General features: G+C 43.7%; 1 protein-coding gene across 3 annotated transcripts in view; it reads right to left on the minus strand.

Annotated features, from left to right (window-relative positions):
- Positions 1–14,819, minus strand: part of lrig1 (leucine-rich repeats and immunoglobulin-like domains 1) — a 50,532-nt gene that overhangs the window by 1,174 nt on the left and 34,539 nt on the right. For 2 of the 3 annotated variants that reach the window (XM_061687858.1, XM_061687857.1), the window contains 8 exons: positions 10,125–10,196; positions 8,316–8,387; positions 8,031–8,194; positions 6,778–7,134; positions 5,946–6,227; positions 3,472–3,906; positions 2,706–2,840; positions 703–954 (listed from right to left, as the gene is read on the minus strand). In XM_061687858.1, coding sequence (XP_061543842.1) covers positions 703–954; positions 2,706–2,840; positions 3,472–3,906; positions 5,946–6,227; positions 6,778–7,134; positions 8,031–8,194; positions 8,316–8,387; positions 10,125–10,196 — 1,769 coding nt within the window. Of the gene's footprint in view, positions 299–702; positions 955–2,705; positions 2,841–3,471; positions 3,907–5,945; positions 6,228–6,777; positions 7,135–8,030; positions 8,195–8,315; positions 8,388–10,124; positions 10,197–14,819 lie in introns of all 3 variants that reach the window. The other variant, XM_061687859.1, reaches the window with a different exon arrangement.

Consider the following 14,819-nt stretch of genomic DNA (forward strand, 5'->3'; position numbering starts at 1 on the left):
AAGTCAAGAAGAAGAAGAAACACGTCAGCAACACAAATAGAGCAGATGCACTTGTGTGAGTGTACAGCGGGCCTAAGCAAAGTGCGGCCCGCGGGCTACATCTGGCCCATCCAGCGTCTCTGACTGGCCCTTGCAGTTTTCATGAAGTCAAAATAAAATGTGAACGATGCAATGCTTTTACTTTTACTTGCCTTCAGTGTGGTACCACGTTGTTCCACAACATATGGTCCCTCTATATTGTGGATTTTCAACTATTGTGGGTGGGTATGGAATGTATCCGGCGATAAATGGAGGTTCACTGTATAGGAATTCATATGGAACACTGGTAAGCATTTTGCTATGGCCCATCGACCGTTCCAGTTTCTCACATGGCCCCTTTGGAAAATTACTTGCCCACCGCTGACGTACAGTATGTGCAGTGCTGCACTAAAGGTGACTGTGTATTAGCGGGCAAGTGCTGCTAGAAGAGTTCAGTAGCGAGCAGGACAAGCTGAGGCACGTGATTAAGTTTTTGCCAGCAGCGCAGCGCCCGCTCGCGGTCGCAGCTTAGGGGAAGCAACATTTACACTGCGAGGAGATGGTCTTAGCCAATCAATCAACAGTGACTACCTACATTGTACCAACAGACATTTGCCTCCACATGCATTCTTAAATTCCAGTCAATGTCTGCGGGCTGTTTGGAAGAACGTGTGTCTTTTTTACCTTTTCTATCGCACGGATTCATTTGCAGCACGCTATGGTTGTCAGAAATTGCTTGAGCGTCCTTTCGTATGCCGTTGCAGAGGGGTGCCGTGCGCTCCCCCGGGTGGCAGTGAGAGTAGGGCGGGGGAGCATGGTGCTGATGGTACTCGGTAAGTCCTGCCGGGGCAAAATTGTGCACCTGGTAGTCTGTGTCTTTGGAGTAGTGGTCATTACTCTCCATACAGTCTGTGCACATGACTGGACCATCGAAACCTGTAAGAAATTGATGAAAAAATGAAGTGTACGAAGTGGCGTGCAAAGGGGACGGGGGAGTTCGGGTGGCCATTAAAACATTACATTTAAATTCCAATGCACAAGCCAACTGCAACCAAATAAAGTAATGAACATGACATGGCCATATAATCTAGTGTGAGGAATGAGCACATCTCATTACGTAAACTGGATTCAATTAAAGTCAAGGCATTCACACGCTACCTTTGTTTGCTTTTTTACAAAAGCCACCACTTTATGAAACTATCCCTCCATCCATCCATCCATCCATGTTCATTATCTCTTATCCTCACTACGGTCATTGGGCTGCTGGAGCCTATCCCAGCTACCATTCGCACTCACATTCACACCGACGGGCAATTTAGAGCCTCCAATCAACCTTAATGAAACTAATTAAAGTTAATTGTTGTCTCCAGCTGCCACATAGCTTCCGTAATTTCTCGTGTATAATGCGCTCCCATGTATAATGCGCACTACCAAAGTTGACCTCAAAATTCTGGAAAACCCTTCTACCTGTGTATAATAAATTTTTACAATGCATCATTTTGCTTCTACCCATATGATCAAAACATGAAGAATTATTATTAAGTTAAGCACTTTATTTGAACATGTATACTTTTTTATTTACTTGCTCTTATTTTGAAATCCACAGACTTACTTTTATTTAGTAAATGAGAAAACACACAGTTGAGCTCATATGTTTGATTACCCAGGCAGAATTTGTAAGATGGGTACAATTCTTTAAAGAAAACATGACGGGCTAGGCAAATTTTGTTTTATTTTATTTTAATGGGATTCAAATTAAACTGTCAAGCATTTCAGAAAAGCTTTATCATTAGACAAAACATAACCATAAAGAAATTAATGATGGTTGTTGTTCAGTCATATTTAAAAAAAAAAAAAAAAAAAAATTCACAAATTCTGCCAGGGTATGTAAACTTATGAGCACAACTGTAGATACAGTATATGCAGTCATACGTACCCCTGCCATATTGGAATGAAAGTGTAGGCTACACCTTTTTCATAACCTCTAGGTGGCGGCACATTAGAATGAAAGTTTACTTTTCTCATCTTTTTCATAACCTCTTGATGGCGACATACATTTATAAAAGGTGAAAGCGTTTTCATTTTCCCCTATACCTATGTATAATGCGCACTATTGACAATCTTTGGGGGGGGGGGGTGCGCATTATACACGAGAAATTACAGTAGTTCCAGTAGAAACCTATAGTATTGTAACAGCCATCCATCCATTTTCTGAGCCGCTTCTCCTCACTAGGGGTCGCGGGCGTGCTGGAGCCTATCCCAGCTATCATCGGGCAGGAGGCGGGGTACACCCTGAACTGGTTGCCAGCCAATTGCAGGACACATAGAAACAAACAACCATTCGCACTCACATTCACACCTACGGGCAATTTAGAGTGTTCAATTAACGTGCATGTTTTTGGGATGTGGGAGGAAACCGGAGTGCCCGGAGAAAACCCACGCAGGCACGGGGAGAACATGCAAACTCCACACAGACGGGGCCGGCGATTGAACCCAGATCCTCAGAACTGTGAGGCTGACGCTCTAACCAGTCGCCCACCGTGCCGTTGTATTGTAACATATACTTAAATATTTAAGAGGAAATGAAACTTTACCTGATCGTTAAAATAGTTATCAACCAATAAATCGAGTTGTAGTATAAGTACTACAGACCACAATCTGAAATGGTGGTCAGAAGAGTCAGCTACCTGTCGAGTCGCCGATGTGTCCGTTGGGCTGAGGTCCGCTGGCAGCCTCTACGCGGATGCACACGTCCTGGCGCTCGGACAAAGTTCCCTGAGAGGAGAGGTAGCTCGGCACGTCGGGAGGAACGATCGTCTCATCTACAGAAAAACAAGTCACAAGCATTAGAGCAGGGCCACGTTGTAATTACAGTTGCCCTCGGGGCTGGCTACAATGGGTGAAACGACAGTTCATACCTTAGTTTTGACATTTGGTGTATGTAAGTAAAACAAAAACTGCCTCTCTTTTGTTTAAATAGGAGCAGATTTAAATTACTGATTTAAAATTAAACAGTTTAAATCTTTTCATTTTAGGAAATTGCAACATCCGTAGTTTGTCTTCTTTTTAAGAAATTAAGGCTGCAGAAGTACAATAGGAGTGATAAAAACCACTAATAATGCCATGGGTTTGGCTCCATCTGAAGAGGCTGTTTAAATGCTGCTACAAATTGCATTTGTGCTGTTTTACTTTTTTAAACATATGGCTAGCCATGACATTAACAAGCCAGAAGACATGTATAATTACACTTTTTGTCCTTCACCTATGTTTTGTGTAGGAACCCAAAAAAAAATTAAATAAATAAAAATCGCCCCATCATATGAAATACATGCCACTGAATTTGGTTATCATAATTTTTATGGCTATGACTTGATGTGAAAGATTGTAGTAAGCTTTCACAGATTTGATCATAGTTTGTGTTTTCAAGTGACTGAGTTGTTGAAGAAGACTCACCTGTGTTTGTGACACTGCAATCCTCGCTCTTTTTCCTCGTCTGGTAGATGATGCACACCCACACCAGGGAGGTGACCACGATACTCGTCACCACGGCGATGACAATGATCCCGATGGTGACCGTGCTCAGTCCGGCCGACACGGGGCAGGGGCTGCGGCGCTGAGTGACCAGCAGTTGGCTGTGAGCGCGCTCCGTGCCCAGCGTGTTGGACATGAGGCAGGTGTAGCGGCCGGCGTCCTCCAGCGACGCGGCGCCGATGACCAACAGCTGGTTGCCGGGGGTGAAGTGATGGCGCCCGGAGGGGCGCAGGGGCTGGTCATTGTGTAGCCACGTGATGCGGGGCGGAGGGCTGCCCAGCGCCTTGCACTGCAGGGCTACTGTGTCGCCCACGACCACATTGCGATCCTCAAGGTCCTGGGCCAAGTGGGGGGTTTCTGCAAGGGAAGAGGGAATATAGTTTGGGAATGTCCACAGGTTTTAACCATCTGGCAATCACATTTAGACATCTGAAATCTGTGTATCATTTGATCTTTCCCATTTTTCCGGCTTGAAAATCAACAGCGTGATTGCTTTTTGTGTTTTATTTATTTATTTATTTAACAACAACTTTCTAAAAATTCTCTTTTAGGTTCAAATGAAAAAAACAAAGTTAAAAACAGGTCAAATGACTGAGTTTGATTTGAATATTTAATTGGTCACGTTTGTGTGACCTGAACATTTGGTAATAAGCGCCAGTAAAGATAAAGTACCTTAGCTTGTTAGCTGCCATCAAATGATCAATACTATATCACAGACGAATATTTTCCTATGTTCAACCAGGTAATGCAATTGAGAACAGTTTCCCATTTACAATGGTGAGCTGGGGGCAATTTAGGCGTCAGTGTCTTGCCCAAAGACACTTAGACAGCAGACAGTTCGAAACTGGATTTGAATAGCCAACCTTTCGCTCAGTGGACGACCCGCTCTACCAACTGAGCCACAGCCGCTCAAATATGTTTGAAAAGTTATTGTAATCGGCTTCATCTAACGCGGAAGATATGCCTATGCTGCAGTCAGAACCAGTTTGTGAATGTTTTCCTAGTTGCACCATACTGTACTCACATTCTGGGGCCATTCCCCTTCACCGAGACAAAAATCATTGCACATTGGTTGAAAGAGAAATGAAAATAATAGTGTTGTTAAAGTGATTTGCCCCAAGTTTAGTAGTCCATGTGGTGTTCCGTGTGGACATGAATGAGTTGAGAACAACGCTATCAGAGAAATTAAAGCAATTGCCGTGTCTTTCTCCAGAGTCACACGTTTTTGTCCCCCTTTCAACATTACATATTTGTCCATGTTATAAATATAGCTCGTGGATCAAGGTGGCAGTGCTGACGGATTGTAGCAGCTAACAAGCTAACGTATCATAACTGATGTTCGTTACCAAATTGGAAGAACAAATGATACACAGATAACCTGAGATACATAATCTGACATCTCTTAACATTATTAAACATCTAAAGGACACATTTTCTTTTTTTTTTTTAACATGCAGAGGACTAAAAGCCTCCAGAGAACAATAATTCTAGTGTTTCCCCAGCAACTGTTCCAGGGTCTCATTGAACTATGTATGTGCGTGTGTGTGTGTGCGTGTGTGTCCTCGCACACTGAGAACTCCCCCTCACAGTGGGACACACACAGATTAAGAGATCTCACTTAACCCACTCCAGTCCTCTATCTCTCTTCATCAATCCTCTCTCACTCTCTCCACGTCACCTCCTTTTCTCCACCATCACTACCTTTCTCCCCCACACCTTTGCAGTCTCGTCTCGGGCTCCCATTTTAACTCGCCGACAATTTTCTAGACGGGGGCCCCTTGAAGGCCACCCGAACCCCCACCGCTTCTGCTCAAACCCAAGCATCACAGATTCACTCTATCAGCAGGGCTGCCTGCGTCTATATTTTGCTTTGTTCAGTGGATTAGTCCTCAGTGGCCTCAGCCTGAAGTACATTCCAAACGGCAAAGCACCACCCAGATGTCTTTTCAGGGCAAACTGATGAAAACAATTTCCCGTTTATTCTTTTCATTCCCAACAAGATAAGACTAAGGACAATGATGATCTTTGTGAGCTCACTTTGGTTTGTAGCAACAAGGAAAAGCAGCCAATAAACTGAGAGCACTCGGGCCTGCAGTGAAGCAGCAGTAGTGGGGGTTGTTTGGGAATGTCTAACAAACATCCCTCTGTGAGTCGCTCTTGCTCCCCCAACAGCCCCCTTTGACCCTAAACGGTGGCCCTTGGCCTCTGACCCGCAGCAAGGCCACAGCTGCTGAGGAAAAGAAAAATATAAAGCTGGCCATTCTATGGCTTCCCACATGAGAGCTGAGCTATTTACAAGAGCTTGCTTTGGGAGATGTGGGAAAACTATCAACACCGGTTTACACTCAAGTGCTAACTGGGCCAATATGAGCAGAAGCAAATGGAGAGATATTTACCTAGTACAGTGAGCGTGGCATTAGCAGACACAGTTCCTGCTGTGTTTTTGGCCGTACAGCTGTACATGCCCATGTCTTCCGGCTTGACATCCATGATAAAGAAGACGTCGTCGTCAGGCATGACATGCATTCGGCGTTCACGGGCGGCGGGGAAATCCGTGCCCCCGTCCTTCTGCCAGGCAATCTGTGGTGCTGGGTGGCCCTCAGCGGCGCACTCCAGCCTGGCGGTGTGGCCTGTTCTTATGGTGCTGTCCCTGGGAGTCTTCAGAAAAGATGGCAGAACTGCAGACAAAGCAGACCAAACTGCTTCAATCAAAATTGACAGAGACAGAATCACACTCATAGAAGCTTTCAAATACATAACCACCAAGACGACAGACTGAAGAATAATTCTGTCATAACAGCAAAGGCGCTAAGCTATGAGAAGAAAAACAGAGAAGACAGAGTAGCACAGCGTTCGAGAAATGGCTTATGTCGTGGACTCACATCAATTTGTTACGAATAGCGAGAGAGAGAAAACTTGTGTTCAAGTGAAAATGGAAAAACTCAGCATGGTGATTGAACTCAATTGCGCCTCTGTCCAACGGAACAATTGAAAAGCAGATAAGTGGAACGTCAGCAAACGCTTTATTTGGTAGAAGTAATGTCATCACACACATATCAACAGATAAGTAATGGGCATGTTTTTGGTCCACAGCCATGTTGTGTTTCTGCTACATCAACAAAAATCCTGAAGAAAGAAAGAAATACAACCGACTGTCTTTTATTTTCTAGTTCATAACAGCAATTACATCTACCAGTATATTAACAAACATACTAATAAAAACCTTACCATTGACAATGAGGCGGGCCTTGCTGGAATAAGTGGAGCCAAAGTGGTTGGTGATGATGCACTGGTAACGCCCCTCATGTGCGAAGGTGACATGTCGCAGGTGCAGGATCGTCGTGTACTCCATCACGCCACCGGTGCCTCCGCCCGCCCTGTCGGTTGTGGAGCCTTGGTAGTCAGCGCGCACGTGGGCGTAGTTCTCCGTTTCGGCGTGTCGAAGCAGCTCCTGGTCCTTGCGCCATGCGAAGGTCATAGGGGAGGAGCTGCTGCTCGCGGCCGTACAGGTGAGACGCACATTGCTGCCAAGGACTGTGACGCTGGTTTCTGGCTGAACAGTGATCTGGGGTTTGGGAAGGTCATCTAAAAAAATAAGGGAAAGAGGAGGAAGGGTAGAAAGAAAAATGGGGGTAAAGACAGGAGACAGTTCCAAGCAGGGTCTTGCATGCCGTTAGTTTACATATAAACTAGGGCTACAACTAATGATAACACAGGTCAACAGCAAATTCATTGTTGAAGATTTTTTAGCTCATTAGGACAATGGTGATGTGCTAAATCCAAACATCAAATTGGTTTTGCTCAACCAGGTAAACTTTTTGAACCATGTCCACATGTTTTTGTTAACATGTACAAGTAATTTAGCTTTTTAGAGGTTCAAATAAACAGAGGTTCATGCCCTGAATTTTGAACAATGGTGACGTTACCATTCAATTTACAGGTACTTACTTTTACTATTCAATTTACACGAAGCAAAGTTTGTAACATTTGATTAATAAAGTGTTAATAACTTGGCATAAACACCAGACCTGAACTAGAGAAACGGATGCCATTTAGGATTGTTTTGTTACCCAGTGTTATTTTAATAATGGCGTAATCTGTCAATTTTTTTTTTATTAATTAATGAATTGGATAAAAAAAAAAACGTTTTTCATTTCCATCCCTTTATTAAACAATGCCATTGACAGCTATTGAATTCAAATATCTACATAAGCATGAACATAAGATTAAAGGTTGGAACAATTTTTTACTATAGGGCAGACAATATTTTCAGGTGTTTTTTTTTTTCATTTTTTTGCTCAGATTTAGTATACATTTAGCGTCTTCGTCTTATTATTTATATCCAAGAAGATATTTTCAAGGGTTGAGAACCACAGCTGTATGGCAAACTGGAGCATCATTTCAAAACGACACACAAAGTTACACACCAACGATCATGTTTGCTATAGCGGAGTAGACAAAAAAACGCCAATACTACTCACCACACACAAAACTGCTAGATGGAGCCTGAAATATACTGGTACCCTTAACACTCTCAGGGTGGGCACATGTGGCATTAACACCACTCTGTAAACCGTGGGTCACCAACCACTCAGGCAGCCAGTGGAGCTGGCAGTCGCACAAGAAGCTGTCACTCTGGATGAGACTGTGGAGGAGAGGCAATATTTGGGTGATTGTGTGTGGAAGTAAAATAAAGCAGGAGTGTCTTGAAATGTGGTTCAAGGCTTTTGCATGTCTGTGCACTAAATTATGTGAAAAGTGCTCACAGGCTGTTGAGGTTCTTCATCTTGCTTAAGGCATCGGGCTGAATGGAGCGGACAGCATTCTCACCCAAGTTTCTGTGGGGATACAGCACCAAAAGTCAACAATAACCCTCTGATGCATTCTTCATTGTCATCATATCCATAGTAAGAGATCCAACAGAATCCAGGTGCGTATGTCTGAAGATGGCTGTGAAAAAAGCTTATGGGAATTCTCAGTCCTTATAGAGCACACCATATGTTCTACAACTTTGTTCCTGCTCAGCAGCAGGAAACCAAAGGTCATAGTTTAAGTTGTGGTAGGCTAACAAGAAAGAAGCAGCTGGGCACTTGCAATAGTTTCGCCCTTTACATTACAGGTGGCAAACCCAAGGCCTGGGGGTCAGATCCGGGCCACCACATCATTGCTAAAGCAAACCATGTGCATCTACTTCCTGTTTCTTGCTCAAATCTGTACCAAAACTGCAAAATGTCGCCACTTATCTGGGCTTACAACTAGCAATTTTCAGTCACAAACTAAAAACTGAAAGTCAAAAGGAAATTTTAGGAGCTTTACTGGAGTCACAGTGCCCTCCCTTCATCTGGATCCTTTAGTATAATGTAGTAATCTCAGGTGTTTTAGAAGAATCAGGATCAGAATGTCTTTATTTGGCAAGTATTTTCCTAGTATTGGCCTTATGACAATATCACACGTGTTTGCGGTGATGTGACACAACCAACAACCAATACATGAGCTCTAACAAAACCGGAAACAGGAAACTTTGCAAACAAAGGGGCTGGGCTTAAATCTCAGTCTGAGACAAGGGTGCGACTAAAATCTCTGCAATTTGTCTTTAGATGTGAGCAGGTGTGAAATAATAGTTTCCCAAGAGTCTTCTAAATCTTTTCAAAGTATTCTAATGTAATGGTAGCATTACAATCATGCTCAAAAACATTGGCACCCTAGTTTTTGTGTTTTTAGCCATGACTGTATTTTCATTTATACAGTATGTATGTGTCTAAAACATTTATTTATTTATTTTTGTTATTCTGGTATTTACCAAATATAAATAATTTTGGTAATCCTCATTGACTTAAAACAGGAAAAGATTAGTCTGGTTTTATGTCAGTCAGGAAAAAGTGTCAAAAAAATGTTGAGCATGACGGTATGACAATGGATATATTCCAAGCATTTTTTTGTTACCAAACCCCTTTTAAATCGAGCAATAGTTGTGTAAACTACTTTCAATGGCTTCTGAATTCAAAACTAGTTGTCCATCATGTGTTCTGTATGTAATTATATGATGAGGCAATTGCACATTTCCATTGGTCCCCCGCTATTCGCAGGGGATAGGAACCGTGGCGGATTGCGAATGGCTAAAATCCGGATAATTAACACCCACTATAATTTCAATTAAAAAAAATTTAAACCCCAAAAATCGAATAAGTGCAGATAAACCACCAATATGTTTTGCCATGGTTGGTTCCCCCCAAAAAACTAAAAGAGAAAACGATTTGAAAAATTGGGGAAAAAAATGAAAAAAATATGATAGAAAAAATGAAAAAGAATTTTACCAAATTTTGAAGAAATTCTGCAAATAGGTGAAACTGTGGGTGCCTAATCGCGAGTATGTGGGGGTCCACGAGATATGGTTTCACAGTCATAATGGCCCTCTAGGGGGAAAACATAACTACAATGTGGCCGGCAACAAAAAGTTTCACACACCTGTTTTACATGAATTCAGCATCTCTTTGCTAGCGACTCTGGCAAATTCACGCCCTTTCCCAAGCTATGTGATCGCTCTCCATTGTGACATAGCATTGTGGAATACTCACAGGTGTTCCAGGGTCTCAAGGCCAGCGAAGGCTTTCTTCGCCACAGACTTTATCTTGTTTCCAAACAGAGTTCTGCCATTTCCGAACACGAAGGATGTTGATAGATGAAGAGTGAGGGGTTGGGGAAAGAATGGGGAGGAGACAGAGAGTGGAGTACAATTAGCTAGGATCAATCTGATAAGGGGGGCAGAATAAAATTGTGGAAATTTAAACTATCTAAAGATTAGCCAAAAATAAAGCTAAAAGAGTGAGTGTCTGAAAGTGTGTTACAGCATGTAGTTAAACGAGTGAAGTTCTTTCCAACTCTTCAAAGACTACTTTTGTCTTCATTGGAATGATAGCAGAAATGTCCCGACACAGAGTTGTACCTGAACTAGTTCAATGATGATGATGTGGTTCTGTTGGCTTCATCAAGCCGTGAGCTCCAACTCTCACTGGAGCAGTTCACAGCCGAGTGTGAAGCGGCTGGGATGAGAATCAGCACCTCCAAATCTGAGACAATGGTCCTCAGTCGGAAAAGGGTAGCATGCCCTCTCCAGGTCGGGGATGAGCTCCTGCCCCAAGTGGAGGAGTTCAAGTATCTTGGGGTCTTGTTCACGAGTGAGGGAAGAATGGAACGGGAGATCGACACACAGATCGGTGCAGCGTCTGCAGTGATGCGGACTTTGTATCGGTCCCGTTGTGGTAAAGAAGGAGCTAAGCCGAAAGGCGAAGCTCTCAATCTACCGGTCGATCTTCGTTCCTACCCTCACCTATGGTCATGAGCTGTGGGTCGTGACCGAAAGAACAAGATCCCGGATACAAGCGGCCGAAATGAGTTTCCTTCGCAGGGTGTCCGGGCTCTCCCTTAGAGATAGGGTGAGAAGCTCGGTCATCCGGGAGGATCTCAGAGTAGAGCCGCTGCTCCTCCGCATTGAGAGGAGCCAGATGAGGTGGCTGGGCCATCTGATTCGGATGCCTCCCGGACGCCTCCCTGGTGAAGTGTTCCGGGCACGTCCCACCGGGAGGAGACCCCGGGGACGACCCAGGACACGCTGGGGAGACTACGTCCTTCGGCTGGCCTGGGAACGCCTCGGGATCCCCCCGGAAGTTCTGGATGAAGTGGCTGGGGAGAGGGAAGTCTGGGCGTCCCTGCTAAAGCTACTGCCCCCGCGACCCGACCCGGATAAGCGGTAGAAAATGGATGGATAGTTCAATGAACAAAGGTTCATGAACTAGCTCATATTTTGTGCGAATAACAACTGAACTTAGTTCATTTCTGCCTGATGAACGTAATTGAGAATGCGCTCATACTGACGTCAAAGAACAGTTTTCATTCAAGAGTCCCAGGTTGTTAGGCTCCTCTTGGAAAAACCTGTCTGAACACATACAGTGGGTACGGAAAGTATTCAGACCCCCTTAAATTTTTCACTCTTTGTTATATTGCAGCCATTTGCTAAAATTATTTAAGCTCATTTCCCCCCTCATTAATGTACACAAAGCAACCCATATTGACAGAAAAAAACGGAATAGTTGAATTTTTTGCAGATTTATTATAAAAAGAAAAACTGAAATATCACGCAGCCATACGTATTCAGACCCTTTGCTCAGTATTTAGTAGAAGCACTCTTTTGAGCTAATACAGCCATGAATCTTTATGGGAATGATGCAAGTTTTTCATACCTGGATTTGGGGATCCTCTGCCATTCCTCCTTGCAGATGCTCTCCAGTTCTGCCAGAATGGATGGTGAACGTTGGAGGACAGCCATTTTCAGGTCTCTCCAGAGCTGCTCAATTGGGTTTAAATCAGGGCTCTGGCTGGGCCATTCAAGAACAGTCACGGAGTTCTTCTGAAGCCACTCCTTCTTACTTACTTACTTTAGCTGCGTCCTTAGGGTCATTGTCTTGTTGGAAGGTGAACCTTCGGCCCAGTCTGAGGTCCTGAGCACTCTGGAGAAGGTTTTCGTGCAGGATATCCCTGTACTTGGCCGCATTTATCTTTCCTTTGATTCCAACCGGTCGTTCTGTCCCTGCAGCTGAAAAATACCCCCACAGCATGATGCTGCCACCACCATGCTTCACTGTTGGGACTGTATTGGACAGGTGATGAGCAGTGCCTGGTTTTCTCCACACATACTGCTTAGAATCAAGGCCAAAAAGTTCTATCTTGGTCTCATCAGACCAGAGAATCTAATTTCTCACCATCTTGGAGTCCTTCAGGTGATTTTTTTTTTTTTTTTTTTTTTTTTTTTTTAAGCAAACTCCATGCTTTCACGTGTCTTGCACTGAGGAGAGGCTTCCGTCGGGCCACTCGGCCATAAAGCCCCAACTGGTGGAGGGCTGCAGTGATGGTTGACTTTCTAGAACTTTCTCCCATCTCCATCTCTGTCGCTGAGCCAAAGTGATGTTTGGGTTCTTCTTTACCTCTCTCACCAAGGCTCTTCTCCCCCGATTGTTCAGTCTGGCCAGACGGCCAGCTCTAGGAAGGGTTCCGGTCGTCCCAAACGTCTTCCATTTAAGGATTATGGAGGCCTGTGTTCTTAGGAACCTTAAGTGCAGCAGAAATGTTTTTGTAACCATGGCCAGATATGTGCCTTGCCACAATTCTGTCTCTGAGCTCTTCAGGCAGTTCCTTTGACCTCATGATTCTCATTTGCTCTGACATCCTCTGTGAGCTGTAAGATCTTATATAGACAGATCTGTGGCTTTCCTAATCAAATCAAGTCAGTATAATCAAACACAGCTGGATTCCAATGAAGGTGTAGAACCATCTCAAGGATGATCAGAAGAAATGGACAGCACCCGAGTTAAATATGAGTGTCACAACAAAGGGTCTGAATACATATGGCTGTGTGATATTTGAGTTTTTATTTTTTAATAAATCTGCAAAAACTTCTAAATTTCCAATTTTTTCTGTCAATATGGGGTGCTGTGTGTACATTAATGAGGAAAAAATTAACTTAAATTATTTTAGCAAATGGCTGCAATATAACAAAGAGTGAAACATTTAAGGGGGTCTGAATACCTTCCGTACCCACTGTACGTATGAGCCTTCAGATGTCGGCGGATAGCAACCGATTTAGTGGGGCCACACAGCTCCCATACAGCTGCCATTCATGGCAGGCACGTCGCAACTGCGTGAGAACACGAGGTGCATTCAGGGACACTATGTAAATGGCTGGTTCTTTACGGTGGCCTTGAAGTGGAAAAAAACAGCAAATAACTAAACAACGGCAAATTAAAAACACAACAGCAAATAAAAAATAACAGCAATTAACTAAACACAACGGCAAATTAAAAAACACAACAAATAACTAATCACAACAGCAACTAACTAAACACAATGGCAAATTAAAAAACCAACAGCAATCCAAAAAACACAGCAAATAACTAAACACAACGCCAAATGAATCAGAATTGTATCAGAATTCTTTAGTTAAAATTGTACAATCACACTGTCATGATATGGAATTTATTTTGTTTTGTAAAAGAAGAATAGATCAAATATTTTATTGACATAGTCAGCCAGATCTGGGAGGAATGCAAAGTTATCAATCCTTCACCATCCTTTCATCATCATTCCTGTCATACTGTATTGTGTGTTTTTGTCTGCACATTAAAGGTCAGAGGACAAGGATTTTTAAAATGTTCTTGATAACTTTAGAACCCCCTTACAAACCACCACTGCCATTTTGAAGTGATTATATAGCAGATATACAGCAGTTAAATCAATAAATAATATGCAGAATGCGCCTTCTGCTTTTTGCATCCCTCACCTTCCGGTCTTCGTCTCTTTCCGGCGCTGTGACGTCACACAAGCCAAACATCCTGTTCATACGTTGTGTGCTATTGTTCCATGCTGTTGTTCCCGTCCTGGTATATTTTTTGTTGTATGATTTAACGAGGCGGCACGGTGAACGACTGGTTAGAGCGTCAGCCTCACAGTTCTGAGGACCCGGGTTCAATCCCCGCGGGGCCCCGCCTGTGTGGAGTTTGCATGTTCTCCCCCTGCCTGCGTGGGTTTTCTCCGGGCACTCCGGTTTCCTCCCACATCCCAAAAACATCCATTAATTGGAGACTCTAAATTGCCCGTAGGTGTGACTGTGAGTGCAAATGGTTGTTTGTTTGTATGTGCCCTGCGATTGGCTGGCAACCAGTTCAGGGTGTAGCCCGCCTCCTGCCCGATGACAGCTGGGATAGGCTCCAGCACGCCCGCAACCCTAGTGAGGAGAAGCGGCTCAGAAAATGGATGGATGGATGGATGATTTAACGATGTCACAGTGGTTTATTGTGTGGCATTTGGTTGTACATGTTATGCTTCAGGCAGCGACAACAGTTTTTTTTTTTTTTTTTTAGGCTTTCCAAGTGAAAAAGGAATACGTGACCAGTGGAAAGACAACGTCAATAGACAGGGGAAGAAACGTGGTCACCTATGGGTGCCAAGCAAGCATTCCAAACTCTGTGCTGATCACTTTGAACTGGCGTGTTTTGAGAAACATTTAGCAGACAGCCTTGAATACATGGGTAGGCAGAGACTGAAACCAGCTGCAGTGCCATTTTTCCTACGGCCACCGGGACCTCAACCGCCAGCAAGAGAACTGAATCTCGCAGTTGCCACGGCGCAGCAGCGAAGACAAGAGGTGAGCATTTCCTTGTATATACCCACGACTCCATTATGGTTACTATGCACTGGGGAGTAGGAAAAAAAAAAAAAAA

The sequence above is a fragment of the Phycodurus eques genome, chromosome 10 (assembly GCF_024500275.1).
Source record: "Phycodurus eques isolate BA_2022a chromosome 10, UOR_Pequ_1.1, whole genome shotgun sequence".
Classification (NCBI taxonomy): Eukaryota; Metazoa; Chordata; class Actinopteri; order Syngnathiformes; family Syngnathidae; genus Phycodurus; species Phycodurus eques.